General features: G+C 37.7%; 1 protein-coding gene across 1 annotated transcript in view; it reads right to left on the reverse strand.

The window, feature by feature from the left end:
- The window catches only part of ITGA8 (integrin subunit alpha 8), a 206,316-nt gene that overhangs the window by 122,372 nt on the left and 68,572 nt on the right, over positions 1-15,372 (reverse strand). Inside the window, 2 exon segments of the mRNA XM_072651615.1 lie at positions 4,454-4,645; positions 7,538-7,743. Coding sequence (XP_072507716.1) covers positions 4,454-4,645; positions 7,538-7,743 — 398 coding nt within the window.

Consider the following 15,372-nt stretch of genomic DNA (forward strand, 5'->3'; position numbering starts at 1 on the left):
ATGGTAAGATAATTGTGAAGGAACACCAAGTAACTGTCAAGGAATTCAAGTCCATTCCAGTGAGGGCAGCTAGCTGGAGCAGGAAATAGAGCAGGAATCAAGAAGACCTGAGTTCAAATATGACTTCAGAGACTTACTACCTGCAGGAACCCTGTTTGCTTCAGCTTCCTTGTCTGTAAAATGAGCTGGAGAAGGAAATGGCAAATACTAGATTTAGTATAATATAGTGATTACTCTAGTATCTTTGCCAAGAAATCCCCAATTGGGGTCATGAAGAGTTGTATGCTCCTGAACGGATTCAATAAGAACAACATTTCAAGGACTGAAAGGATTTTAGTATGAGATTGATGAGCTATTTTTGATAATCTTTAGAAGAAAAGGACAAGGATAGGTACTAAATCTGTAATTCCATTGACACAAGGAACTCCCAGGGGAAGAAACTCCCTTTCATAATACAAGCTGCTACATTGTTTTCAATTTATGGTCTAGAGAATGGCTTAGAGCCCTGGGAAGGTAAGAGGCTTGCCTAGATTTCCACAGCCAGCATAGGACTTGAACTCAGGTCTTCAGGGCTGGCTCCAAGACCAGTTCTGTATCTGTTAGACCACATTGCTCCTTTAATCTCTGAAAAATCAGGTGGGGAAGGAAACTAGTTTCAAGACCAGACACAAGCAAATATCTACCAATTTAAAAAAATTAACAACAGATGAATTTTTTAAAGTTTAGACTAGTGAACTTGACTTTGATTCTTGGCAAAATTTTTGATGGAGAATTCAAATGGATATTGTAAGGTCTCCAGAAGGCAAAGGCATCATTTATCTATTTCTAAGATAACAAAGAAGGGCTGAAAACCTCAGAAGCATCCATAGCATGATGGATAAAGGCAACGATTATATTGTCAAAATGAAGATTTATTAACTGGGTTTTCAATTAATGAAAAGTCTTTCTTCTAGAGAGCCTCAGGTAAAGTCCTACTCTGTCATCTCATCAGAGTCTGTCAATGACCTTGGATCCAGAAGACTGAAGGACGTGTTTGAGTTCTGGACCTCATCAAACCAGAAAGGTTTTCAGCACAATTTAATGACAAGATATATGTGTCCTGCTCCAGGACCATTGGGAAAGGATCACTCTTAGATTAGCTGCTGGACTATTCATCCTTTTCAGACACAACAATATGTGATCATTTACTTAGGCTCAGAGGGGTCACTATCTACACTGGTAGACAGAATACCCTTGCTAATGAAATAATGGACCCTTCAAATATTGAAATGAGGCATTTTATTGGACTCTGTTACTAAAATATTGGGACTAAAATATTGGTAGGATTAGGGAGAATGATCCCATAACACCAGCCAGGATTGCTGTGAGCAAGGAAGTTGTATAGACTTGGGGCAGTTTGAGTTGACTTTGCACAAGGTGGATTGATCTGGGACTTGGCTGTGGGTCCCTCAGACAAGAAGAGTACAAAAGCAATTTTTAGGACTTCAGCAGGTCCTCAGACTTCAGGGAACCTTCTTACTGAAGCTTTTATCTTCCTGAATGGGTTTTAACTGCTCCCTTGGGAACTGCCTCTGTTTTGGGGTACTGCAATGTCTTTTTGGCTAAAGGTTATTTCTTTGTGTACTCAGGCTCTAAGGGATCCATTATATCCAAAGTGGGCTCTGACTGGGACATGAGGGACAGAGAGCTCATCTTGGAGTTAAGTTGACCTAGGTACACATCCTGCTCTGACCCACCCTATAGGACCTTGGAAGGAGGTGCTGTGGGCATCTCCCTGAGACTTTTAACTTTCACAAAAGTTGCTGATCTGTATTAATAGGAGGAGGAAGGGACGGGGTGATTTTCACCAATGAAATCAATAGCAGGGGCAAAATATTGAAATAGTGAAATAAAGGAGGAGTCCTTAACTTTTGAGGAGGTCATGGACCCATTTAGCATTCTTTGATGAACCCTATAGACCACCTCCTTGAAAATGTTTTTAAATGCATGAAATAATACACAGAATTACAATGGAAACTGACTATTGAAATCACCAAAATATTTTTAAAAATAGGTTGCTGGACCCCAGGTTAATCCCAAGTCCATGAATCCTAAGTTCATAAAACCCTTGCAGTAGAGAGAGGTCTATTTTTCAGGACAAGGGGAAGAGACAGCAGCTACTTTATTTTTTAAAACCACCACCTGGGCCTTTCCACATGCCTTCATTAGTTACTATAAATTGGACTTGTCAACTCCTGCAGATACAACTTGTGGGCAGTGACCACTCCCAAGATAAGCAGACTTACTTCCTTTGTTTTTTTTTTTTTCTTCTGAGCAGCCACGTCCGCTGTCAGGTTTCCTGGATTGTTAGAGCGGGTGACAAGAGATATATGATGGCTGATAAGTACTCACTGGAACAGTGTTTACAAGAACTTTTCTCTGCCTCCATCCTTCTTGCCTTCCTTTTCCAAGGAAAAATTCCTCTAAGAATAAGTTGTTTCATTTCTCAATGTTTTCTGCCCCTTCAGTCTAAGGAAGTAGATAGGCTGACCTTTCAAGGGATACTTCCTTTGCCTTCTTTAAATCCTGGCAGATCCAGGAATCACTCTATCTGTCAAGATCACCAGTTTTAAGGACAGGAGAAAGGAAGGCTGTGCCAAACACAATAAAAAAGGAAAACTTTCTAAGGCAACTATTTATCTAAAATTACATTGTTGGAGTTTAGTTTAACTACCCACTTGGACATTCCAGGGCTAGGAACCTGATAAGAGCACCACGGGAGTGGGGGGCAGTTATCTGCCTTGGATCTTAAATGATAAATAAATAATGTTAAATAAATCTCAAGAAGGATACACTATATTAGCTGATCATGGTTACAGTTCCTCATCAAGCTTTTGGTTGGCATGATGTAATCTCGGAGAAGGATAAAGCTGCAGCCTTGAGTGGTCAATTAATTATTTGTGCATTAGTGTAGATATGAACACAATCCCAAGGTTTGTCCACAATGTCTGTCTTCTGCCAAGACTGAAAATGGGGGTAGGGGAAACAAATGCTATGGGATTCCTTTTATTTGCTCCATTACAGAAGAAAGAGAAAGTGAAAGGATGAGATTTGGAGTAATGCATATTTAAGCAGCTGACTTATTGGAAACATGCCCTGAACCATAGCAAAGCTTAGACATAGAAAATACCAACCAAGGGTCAGTGGTTGTCAGTAAACCATTAGTTGATTGGAATCGAAAACATCTTGGACTAGACAGGTAATCCGAATGAATGAAAAGACAGGAACTCAAACCCAAGAAGCTTCGTGTTCTTGGCTAGAAACTGCAGTTTTTGAAGCAAGTCTTTATGGGGAGGTGTAGAAAACTTCCATGTGGCCTGGTAAGTTTCTTCCAAACAACAATTAATTTAGTTATGGAGAGTTTCCATAACTCTGTAATGAAATGAAACAATGAAGGTAACTTTATTGTCTCACCTTCCATAATTCCCCTCTGCTCTCTTATTGCTTTTTAAAATATATTTGTATGGAGAGCTTTTGTTTTATATCATTTTAGAAAATATCCATACCTCTCTTTTCAGAGAGCCACTCCTTATAACAAAGGGAAAAAAGGAGAGAGGAAGGAGGGAGAGAAATACATAGAAAAAGACAGAGAGAACCTGTTCAGAGCAAGACAAATCAACCTATCTACTAAATTGGACAGTATAGACAATGTTTCCTCCTCCTCTAAAAGAAGGGTACGAGGCATTGCTTTGTTCTTCAAAGTATCATAGATTTTGAGTGGGAAGGGAACTTTGAAGTCAGCCAGCCCAATTCCCTAATTTTACAGATGAGGAAACTGAGGTTCACAGAGGTTAGGTGACTTGCTCAGGGTCATACAACCAGTAAGTTGTATGAGGGAGTGAGGTAGGATTCAAACTTAGGACTTCCTGCCTCCGGGTCCAGAGTTCTGTTTCCTGTGTCACATTAGCTCTCCAAGCCAGTTATACAACCTGTTTCAGGAAATCTTGAAACAAGGACAAACTATTTTTACTTAAAAGAAGTTCTACCTGCCCATGCCTTCTCCCACACCCAGTTTGGCTAAACACAGAGAGGGCTTGTGGGTCAGCAGAAATGGTGAAGGATTGCATGCTTTAAGAACTCTTTGCACAAAGACTGTCCCCATTTTTGTTACATCTACTTTATTGAGATTTTGAGCGGAAGGGGAACTTAATCTTTTTGTTCCAAAGCTGACAGGTTTTATGCTCAGTGTAACTATTTAAGGCTTCCTTGCATCTCTGATGCTGTCTCTTGACAGGAAAGGGAGTGTTTGTTTTGTCTGACTAAATTCACAGGAAAGCCACGTGTGAATCACATACGAGGAGCCCCTGTGACTATATTTGAGGTTGACCTTGGACTTTATGAAAGAGTTGCTGAAGCCTGATACATTTTCCAGAGAAGGGAAGGATGAAATGAATCCTCCTGTGGAAAGACTTACCTGGGTAATCATTCTTGTCCACGTCTGAATCACCTCTCAAAGTAAAGCCAAATCCCGAAGGCATGACCTGGGAGGCCCAGGCTCCGTTCAGAATCTGGGATGGTTTCTGGTTTAATCCTTCCGCATTCCCATTGTAAATGAACACTTTGCCTCTTCCGTCTTCTCCAGCAAATGGTGCACCAACTGCAATGTCTATAAGAGATAAACAATTGTATTTCTTAAAGGGTGATCATTTGAAATCAGAATTTATAAGATCACGATATCATAGATTTATAGTTAAAAAAGACATTGTAGGTCAGCTGATCCAATCTCCCCCTCATTTTATTGTTGAGAAAAATAGGATCTAGAGAGGTTAAGAGGCTTTCTGGGCTGATAAAACTAGAGTTCAGAAGTCCCTTAGTCCAACCTTCTTGGCTTAGAGAGGAAGAAACTGAAACCTTAGGAGGGTGAGACATTTACCCAAGGTCAAAAGACTAGTAAGTGTAAGAGGTAGGATTCGAACCCAGATTGTCTGACTTCAGAGCTAGTTAGTGATTTTCCTATCCTACGTATTACCTGCTCAGGTGGTAAGAGGTAGGGCCAGAATTTAAACACAGGTTTTTGACTCCAAGTTTTTGTAACTGACTCTTAGCACTGTGCCCTACACATAGGAAGTGCTTGGTAAATGTTTTGTATTGATTTGATTCCAACTCCATTTCGTTAGACTTTTTTTTATTTCTTCAGCCACCTATTCAATTAACTGCAATGCTCCCAAAAGATCAGCTCCTAATACATAGTAAGTATACTGCTGCTGAATGCTCACTTTAAAGTTCACAAAAAAAGACTTAAAAATTATCTGGAAGAATCATTTAAGATTAGTTTACTGAGTATCAATAGAAAGGAACTGTCCTTTGTAACAAATTAATAAAGCACTTCTGTCATCTTCCAAGTATTTTATTAAGGACTTGGGTAAGGAAATAAATAAATAATAAAAGACAATTCCTCAAGGGAATATAGAATTATCATTCACTTAAGGGAGTCTTTGGAAGTCATAAATCAAGAGGGGAAAAAGTGGCATTGGAAAGCCCCAAGTCCCAAATCAGTATAAAATTTAATTTCCCCCAAGGGCCATGTGCTCCATAGATGCAGAGTTCCTTTAGTAGGCCTCCATGACTAAGACATCGAGGAAAGGGAACAGAAACCATTAACTAAGTAATTACTGTGTAGCAACCTAGTTACTTAGGGGTCAGGGCATCGCTGAATGTTGTAGATGGCATTATTGGCAGTTGGAGTGTCTTCTCTCCCTACACCTCTGAACTGAGGTCTTAGCAGAACTCCACAGGCAAAAAGAAACCTATCATAGTCACATAGCTAATTGCTTCTTTAAATTGAGTTTTCAGAGCAGTCAAAGTGAATTCAGAGGGGATGGTTTCTGACAACCTGTTTCTTTTCCCCATTCTGATAGCTAGGTAGATCAATTCCAGAGAGATAGTCATCAATAAAATATCACTTGCTTATTTGCTTTGTCAGGCAGAAACAGGAATATCATTTGGCTAGATTCTTTGATCCTTGGCAAGTCACCATCTGTAGAACAATATGGTATCATAGAAAGAGGACTGGACTTGGATCTAGTAAAACCTTGGCTGAGGTCCCATCTTTGCCCAATAATGATAACAATGATACTTATTATTGTAACATAGCATTTATGTAGTGCCTGAAGTTTTGCTAATCATTTCACCAATATCTTGTATGATTTTCACAACAACTCTGAGAGGAAGGCGCTCATTTTACAGAGCAGGAAACTGAGGCAGATAGCAGTCAAGTAACTTGCCCAGGGTCACCCAGCTAGACAATGTATGCACCTGAACTCAGATCTTCCTGATTCGACACATTCAGGGCTCTACCAATTGAATTATGATTTCCACTTCATTTTTCTTAGGCTTTACTAAGAAAGTCTTAAGTAAGTTGCTTAACCACGGTGACTCATCTATAAAATGTGATTAAAAATGTTACTCAATTCACGAGATTGTTTTGAGTATTAAACTAGATTGTGCATGTAAAGTATTTTGTAAACTTTTTAAGCAGGAGAGAAATAAAAGCTATTATTTCCCCCAAAATGAAATATCTCAATGATTCGATGCCATTGTTTGTTGTCAATGATATGTAGTTTCGGAATGAGCTTCAGAAACCTTTCATATGTCACGTGTAACACATATGTGCTACACAACTGCCACTCAAGGCTTGCCCCATGTCCTGAAAGAGATCTAGGTCTCGACCTCTCCTGGGACAGCCTACAATTTTGGAGGTAGGGATTTTCTAAAGCTTAAAGTGCTGCTTCAAAGTGAGATTCAGCAAAATGCTGGAGAGTGGTCAGAGGAAGAAACTTAGCTTCACTAAGTTGGAAAGATTCTTTACTACATAATTAATTTTTCTGTTGGCAACTGAAGGAAGCTGGAGTTTTGGTGATTTTCATTGGTGGAGCAAGCTTACTCATCATGACCTTCACATTTTATTCCCCTCTATGTAATCTACATTGCAGCTATCCTGGACAGCTCACTGTTGCTCCCATACAAGACTCCCTCTTCTGCTTCCATGATGCTTTGATGATGGATGACCCCTTTGCCTAGAATGTTCTCCCCCCTCTACTCTGTCTTACTTGTCTTAGATTCTTTCAGTACTCGATCAAATGTCACCAAGCTACCAGGGCCTTCCCCTCCAAAATTATCTCCTGTCAACTCTTGTCTGAACTTATTTCCATGTGTTCTCCCCCATTAGAATGTGAGCTCTGTGACATGAAAGATTGTTTTCCTCCTTCTTTACAGCCACAGTGCTTAGTTTAGTGGCTGGCATATTTTACGCATTTAATAAATTATTTTTGATTGGCTGAAATCACACAATTTTTAACTTGTCCTCAGCACAGCGTGCAAAATATCTATTTGGATTTTCTTACACAAAGTTCCAACCACCTTGAAATTGCCCACATTTTAATTGCTCTGCATCAAGTACACCAAAAAGACCAGTACAAAACGTTACTCTTTCCCCATACCCAACAAGGACATGAAAATTGTGCAATTTTGAAATACTGTGAAATGAAACTAAACTCACCATTGTATCCATCTTGGTTTAGATCTCCCAAATGAGTGATAGCACTTCCAAATCTGCCAAACACTTCAGTTCCTGAGAGGACTTGGGCATCTCTGAAGAGCAAAGGACTTTCTTGCAAGTAAAGGTAAACCTGTCCCACTTCTTTAGGGCTGCTCTCAAATTCACGCTCCATGAAAAGGGGAGCTCCAACCAATACATCATCCAGGCTGAAAGAGAGAAAGAGGGAGAGGAGGAGAGAAAGAGAAGGAAAGGGAGTGAAAGGAGAGAGGAATGAAAGGGAGAAAGATGCAAAGAGAGAGGGAGAGAGGAAGGGAAAGAGAGAGAGGGAAGGGGGAAAAGAAAGGGAGAGGGAGAGAGACAGACACAGGGGAAAGGGCAAAGGGAAAGGGGGTAAGAGAGGTCATGAGAATCAATATTGCTATAGGCTTGAAATACTTTTTAAAAGTCAGAAGCATCCCTTATATTCATCATTCTCCCAAAAATACTTTGCAAATACGGTATATCCTGTACAACTTTATTGTACCTCCGTAGCAACATACTGCCAAAAAATATGGGCTATTATAAAATCACATCAATTATTTTATGACCTTAAAATTCCCTAATGAGGAAAGTCATGTTCCAATCTAAATACACCCTCATATTTTAAATGATTTTGCAAAAATGTATGCTTCATTTAGTAAGAAAAAACATTTTCAGTGCACTGGCTGCCAATTTTTTAAAAAATAAAATATTACACAACACTCCAGAATATCATTTTAAAGACATTTCAGAAGAGAATAAAGAAGCTTATGAAGAAATGTTATTTAAAATATGATTTAATTAATGATCGCAATATTAAAAATACTTTACTTGTGGCACGTCTGAAGTTTGGATAGCATAGAATGGTCCATTACCCGAAGTTACTACAGTAATGTTTCACAAAATTAGAACTAAAATATCCTTGCATCCATTATACTGGATCCTTTCTCTTCCTGTCAATGACTTTCCAATTGTTCAGTATCATTTCCTGTGGCACCTTTGTGGTGATCATCTTAAAGATATTTTTGCTCAATTAGAGTTTGTTCCTCCATTCACCTTTATTTGATGTATAAATCCCTCACTTCATAGTGCTAAAAAGCCCCACATTCATTCAGGATTTAATCCCACATATCCTAGAAATATGACAAATGTCAAAAGAAAAAGCAAAGACTTTGCTTTAAATAAACTCTGCAAATGAACAGCATTCGTATAAAGCCCACACAGCTGCTTTTCCACATTCTACATGGAACTAATTACACAGACTCTTCTGCTACTTATTAGCTGTGTGACTTTGGGCCAATCACTTCACTTTGCTAGACTTTTAACTAGATGGTGTCTAATGGTCCTTTAACTTTTTATTTTTATTGTTCTATACACATATGGTTAACAATATTCCATTAAAAATAAGACACACTCTATATCTAATCAAAAAAAAGTCAGAAAAATTATGTTATGGTTTTTCAAATATTAACAATCGAATATCTGGTTTAGTTTTCCATATCTTTTCTACCAATCCTTGTCCGACTAAATCCACCTTACGGTGATTATTCTTTGTTTTTATCTAGCACCAAGGCACAGTTTGTGTAGGACACATGTTTCTCATTAACTTGCTCACATGTTATAATTAGGTGTTTCACACATAAACTGGACTACAAAATTGGCTTACACTTTCTCTTTGACAAGATCTTCTTCTTTATTCTCTAGTGCCCCTAATTCACACTAGGCTTATGGTTGGTGTGCAAAGGCTGTTGGTTAAATGGATAAATGAAACAATGAATAACAAAGCATTTGTTTGCCAGGATTAAGGCAGAATTCAATCAATTATGCCAATTACACTATGAAATAATGAAGTTAAATTTAATTATTAGAAGTTTGCATTTCTGAAACCAGCCGTCTCTTTTATTGTTCTCTCTGTATGAGATATACACATACACATACATCATACATTTATGTAGATACAGATAGGCAGATATTGATGGATAGATGTAGATGAAGATATTTGCTGTGCTTTTTTTTTTTTAATGTGAAACTACTTTTTAAGTCTGGCTACCAGAACTTGAGCTAGGATGGGTTCCTGAGGGTAAGTCAACAAACAGATTTATTTATGCTGAGTCCTTCATATCAACACAAGTATCCAGTGTTACTTCCTTTCCAATAAAGTGGCCCTAGAATGGTCAAGTTAGTCACCTGCTGGGCTTCCTCTTTGTATCCTGCAGGGACCATAAACAGCAGGAGGATGGGAAGTGTCAATGGGTTAAAACGTAATTTTGTGAAACCCTGATACAGTACAAATACACTGAGGCAGCAGGAGTGAAATTTTGGACACAGGTTTGTTTGTTTCAGGCAGAAGATGTAAAGTACCGACATCTTTTGCTGTTGAAAAACTTGTGCAAAGATTTGTAACCAAACATCGATGACTTCACATGAGTTGATTGGCTTCTATTCTGGAGTACATCTAGCTTCTCAAGTTAACTTCCACTGCCTGTTTATGTTTCTCAAATATCTGGAGTCCTTGAAAGCTCATTCATCAATCAACAATCAACACTCACTAAACAATTTAATCCAAATTGTTTACAATTCACCCAAATGCTATCAGGAGATTGTATTGACTTAGTTTAATGTGAGAGGGGAGGAAAGGAGGTGGGGATTCTGGGAAAACATCCCTTAATTTATTCATTAAACTATATTACCCAATATGACTAATCAATTTTCCCTCTTGAGTCTGAGTTCTTAGAATGTAAGATCTTGAAAGGCATTAGAGGACAGGGTTCCCTAAGGGTCTGAGTACAAAGCCCTAAGTAGTAGGAGAGTTATACACAATACACACGTGAAAAGTAGATTTAAATATCCTAAGTATAATGTTATTATTTTATCTCTTGGTTGGTGACCTGGAATGCTAATATTTCTCATAGTCCTTAGGACAACAAAGTACTATACTAAGAAGAAACATTCAACTCATACTCTGAATCTTATTTTGACTAACTTCATGAGGCCTTCATTAAGCAAAGATTTACATATTTAAAGAGCATTTTACAAACCTTAAAATGTTACATACATGCTAGTTGCTATTATTAGTATTATTTGGGATGACTAGAGGGACGACCCATGGAAAACTGCCCTTAAAGAAGTCTGACTATTGGGGAGGTGGAGCCAAGATAGTGAATTAACAAAAAATCAAGGTGAGGTATTTTTATGTCCAAAAAGTCCTTAGAAGGTTGGCAGAAGAAGTTTGTGACATTAAAGTGGAAGCTTGGTAGCAACAATATGGTGGCAGCAGCAGCTTCAGGAGCTTTCAGCTCAGAGTCAGTAAAGGGGGGTGGACAAATGGTCAGAAAAGGATTACGGGGACTCTTTGCTAACACTGGGTACAGCTGGGACTGACTGGCAACTCTGCTGATCATATGAAGTTCTGGGTCATACTTCCAGGGTGGAGAGAAATACTGGGGATTGGTCACAAGTGAGTAGGGGACCTGATCACAGTTCCAGAGCAAATAGGAATGCTAATGTTTGCAGCTGTAAGGGACCAGTATAAATATCAGAGCTGAGGCCAGGAAAGCAATGACTATACAGCTCCCAGGATCACTACATCTTGGAAACAACAAAACCCTTCAGACCCCCAGAACTAACTTTGAAAATTGTAACAGGACAAAACTTTTTATTTCATGCAACTGAAACAATCTATTTTATATTTTAAAAGTTCTCTATACCTTGTTTCATTAAGAATTTTCTCTAAGCAATATCTGTAAAAATATATCTTATATATGTATTTTTAATGCAGAACCTTTCCAGTTTGGTTACATATCTGTTTTGAGTTTATTGTGGTATGTGGTGCAATATATTGCTCTAAGACCTTGTACTGTCAAATTGCTCTCTAGTTTTCCCAGTAGTTCTTATCAGATGTGGAGTTCTTCCCAAGTAGTTTATGTTCTTGTTTTGATTATTAAGTTCAGTTTTAGATTATCCTTATTTTTAGTCTGCTCCATTGATCTATTCTCATATCAAATGAGATAGCAAGTATAAAGTCATTTGCAAGCTTTTAAGTGCTATATAAATGTAGGTTAAATTTATCCAAAAAAAGAAAGAAGCAAAGAAAGACTGGAAGGGAGGAAGATAGAAAGGAAGGAAGGAAGGGAGGAAGGAAGGAAGGAAGGAAGGAAGGAAGGAAGGAAGGAAGGAAGGAAGGAAGGAAGGAAGGATGAAAGAGAGAAGGAAAGAAAGAAAGAAAGGTAGCAGCATGAAAAAGAATGAAGCTTGGCACAGTGCGTCCTCAACCCTGAGTGAGCAGAGCTCAACTTTAATATAAAGTTGAAAGTCAAGAAACAGGCTAGAAAATGCGCAAATAACAACAACAAAGAATTTGACCCCCAAAAAAATCACTATGGCAAGGAAGACCAACACATCAACTCAGAAGAAGAAAACAAGGTTAAAAAAACAGCTACCAAAAAGCTACACAGAAAAATAATCATTGAACCGAAACTCGAAATAAAAATTCCTGGAAGAGTTAATAAAAGAGATAAGAGTGAGGGGAAAAAATGGAAAAACAAATGAGAGTGATACAAGAAAAATGTGAGAAGAGAGTTAATGGCTTTGTAAAAGAGGAGCAAAGAAAAAAACTGAAGAAAATAACACCTTAAAAAAGCAAAATTGGTCAAACCAAAAAAGAGGTGTAAAACTTCACTGAAGAAAATACTTTCTTAAAAATTAGAATTGGGGGAGTGGGAGCTCATGACTCGATAAAACATCAAAAATCAATAAAACAAAGTCAAAAGAATTAAAAAATAAAAGAAAATGTGAAATGTCACACTGGAAAAGCAACTGACCTAGAAAATATATCAAGGAGTAATAATTAAAGAATTATTTGACTACCTGAAAGCCATAATCAAAGAAAAAGATGAGATATCATATTTCAAGAAAATTATGAAGGAAAACTATCCTTATTAGAACCAGATGGTAAAACAGAAAGGGGAAGTATCCACCAATCACTCCTGAAAGAGATCCCAAAATGAAAACCCCCAGAAATGTTCTAGCCAAATTCCAGAACTGCCAGGACAAAGAGAAAATATTACAAGCACCCAGAAAGAAACAATTCAAATATGATGGAGCCACAATAAGGATCACACAAAATTTAACAGTTTTCACATTAAAAAGAAGTGGGCTTGGAATATGATATTCCAGAAGGTAAAAGAACTAGGATTACAACCAAGAATCACCCATGCAGCATAACTGAGCATAATCCTTCAGGAGAAAAAATGGAAAAGTTTTTCATTGCATTAGACATAAATTTGATTCTATACCATTAGTCCATTGCTCCTGTATTAGCCCTCTGGGACCAAGTAAAATAACTCTTATGCAACTTCTATGTGAATTTTTGTCATACACTTGTTGTGCTATACTTCTTCCATCTTACATCTGTGGAGTTGACTGTTTTTTAATCTCAAATTTAGGGTTTCATATTTCTCTCTATGCATTTCAACTAATTAAATCTGACACTATGTTCTAGCCTACCAAGATCTCCATAGATACTGATTCTGTCATCCAGCATTTTATTGATCTCTCTCAGTTTTGTGTCATCTGAAAACGGTATGCATGCAATCTATGACTTTATTTAAGACACAGATTAGCTTAACAAAGTAAACCCTTAAAAAATACTTGTTGACAAATTGACTGAAGTACATTCAGATCAACAAAACTCAATTCACTTCAAGGAACACTTACAAAATATCTGCTATGTATGTCTAGAACAGTGCCTAGAACATAGTAGACTCTTAATAAATACTTGTTAACAAATTGACAGGACTCCATCCAATCCAACTCCACTAAATTCAAGGAACATTTACTGCTATGTATCTGCTATGTATGCATGTACAAGGTCCTGTTAGGCTCTGGGCATATAACAATAAAAAAAGAAACATTTCCTGCCCTTCAGGACTATTATTCTACTGGAATTCATCTATACTGCCCTCAAGGAATTTCTATTCCATGATGCCAAATGGTCAGCTTAATTATATTTTTTCTTTTCAAGTTTTTGATAACTAAACAAAGTCTTAAAATTTCACTGATGAACTGATAATTAATATGTAGTCTAAATTTTTCTTGTTGGGGCCAAGGGTGTGGGTAGGCAGAAGTATTCATACCACATGTACAGTTTTGATAGGTACATGCATTTAGTATCAAATTGAGTAGAAGCAGCTTACAAAGGGAAATATGTGACGATGGCCTAAAAGCAGAGGAGTTCAGGTAAATGTTTAAGAGCTGACTACAAAAAAGCATGAAATGCTTTTAAGCTAAATCTTCATGATTAAAATTTTATCCATCTCTTTAAGTCTAGAAATAAACAAAACCATAAATTGAGTCTTGGTTTATATTTAGCCTTTGCTGATTCCTGAGACATAAATGTCACATTGAAATTTTAATAATTGGCTCTTGAGTCTTAATGAATAAGCTGGTTCCATCATGATTTGACTAAATGATACATCTCTGTTCTTCTATAGAGTCCTGTAGAATCCTTTTTGTTTAAAGAATTAAGATTTCTTTAAAGAGATTTCAAACTTTATAATCCTACACCCCCAGTTATTTAAACAAATAAAGTCAATACAGATCTGCGATTGCTCTCTACATATTGGTTAAAAATGCCTATAACTGGTAGACTGCAAGGCCCTAGCAAGCTGAGATTGTGTCTGCTTTTAACTATAGGTTTCCAAGGGCTTAATACACCACCATATACTCAAGCAAAGACTAAAAAAAATGGACCAGGTGAGTGTGGTGAAAAGAGCAGGCAAGTATCAGGCAATCTGGCATCTAGATCCATTTACAACCTTGGTCAAGTCATCTAATCACTCAGTCTCAATTCCTTTGTCTACAAATTGGTTCTACTAGAATGATTGTGAAAATTAAATTAAGGATTATATTTGCAAGAACTTTGGAGAGGGTAGGGGAGAGATCACCATAGAAATGAATGGAGTTATTCATCTGTCTAGTTTACCGATTCAATTAAGACAACCCCTTAAAAATCACAGGCTCTTAAGAACCTTAGTAACTGTCTAGGTCAAGTTCTTGTTTTATGGATGAGGAAATTGGAAGTGGACCAAGATCTCACAGCAAGTTAGACACGTTTGGGACCAGAATTCATCTTAGAACCCAGTCCCATGACACTTACTTACTACCTTTCTACATGTAGCATGTAATAGCAACAAACAGTACCATGTTTAAGATGAAGAGTAAATGGAAAATGCTGGAACCATCTGAGGAGATTTAATATAACTTGACCAAAAAAAAAGTTTCATTGAAACACTTGGGTCAGGCAAATCCTACTGTGGCACTGTGGACCACACAACCTGAGAATCTCCACTTGGAATCTCACCAGGAGCTCAGAATGACAAAAGCACCCTTCTCTTAAAAGGAAATCTGCGGGTCTTTTGCCCCCTAATATCAAAACATACTTTTGCCTGCCCCAGGAGTTTAGCAGAGGTTGGAACATGAGGCAAAATCAGCTCCCACTCAAGCTGACCTTTTTCATGTATCATGTACTTGAAACTGTGCTTTGAAGAAGGCTCTAGAATGTATGGAAGGTGTTTGTTCTAGTATTGAAATTACTGGGAGACCTTCCAAGAATATTCACGACAGCCCTGGGCTAGTCCCTATGTGGTTAAAGACAGCCTTAACATTCAACTTGAAAACCTGAATACTGGGACATAAAAAAAGAGGTCCCAGTATTTCCTGTTTTAGCCTATTGTAAAGCCAAGCATCCACAGGCACAGAGGCTGATCATATAATGATTGTAAATAAGGCCAGTGGCTTTCTATCTCAGTTGGAGATAA

Source organism: Notamacropus eugenii, chromosome 3 (genome assembly GCF_028372415.1).
Source record: "Notamacropus eugenii isolate mMacEug1 chromosome 3, mMacEug1.pri_v2, whole genome shotgun sequence".
In the NCBI taxonomy this organism is placed as follows: domain Eukaryota; kingdom Metazoa; phylum Chordata; class Mammalia; order Diprotodontia; family Macropodidae; genus Notamacropus; species Notamacropus eugenii.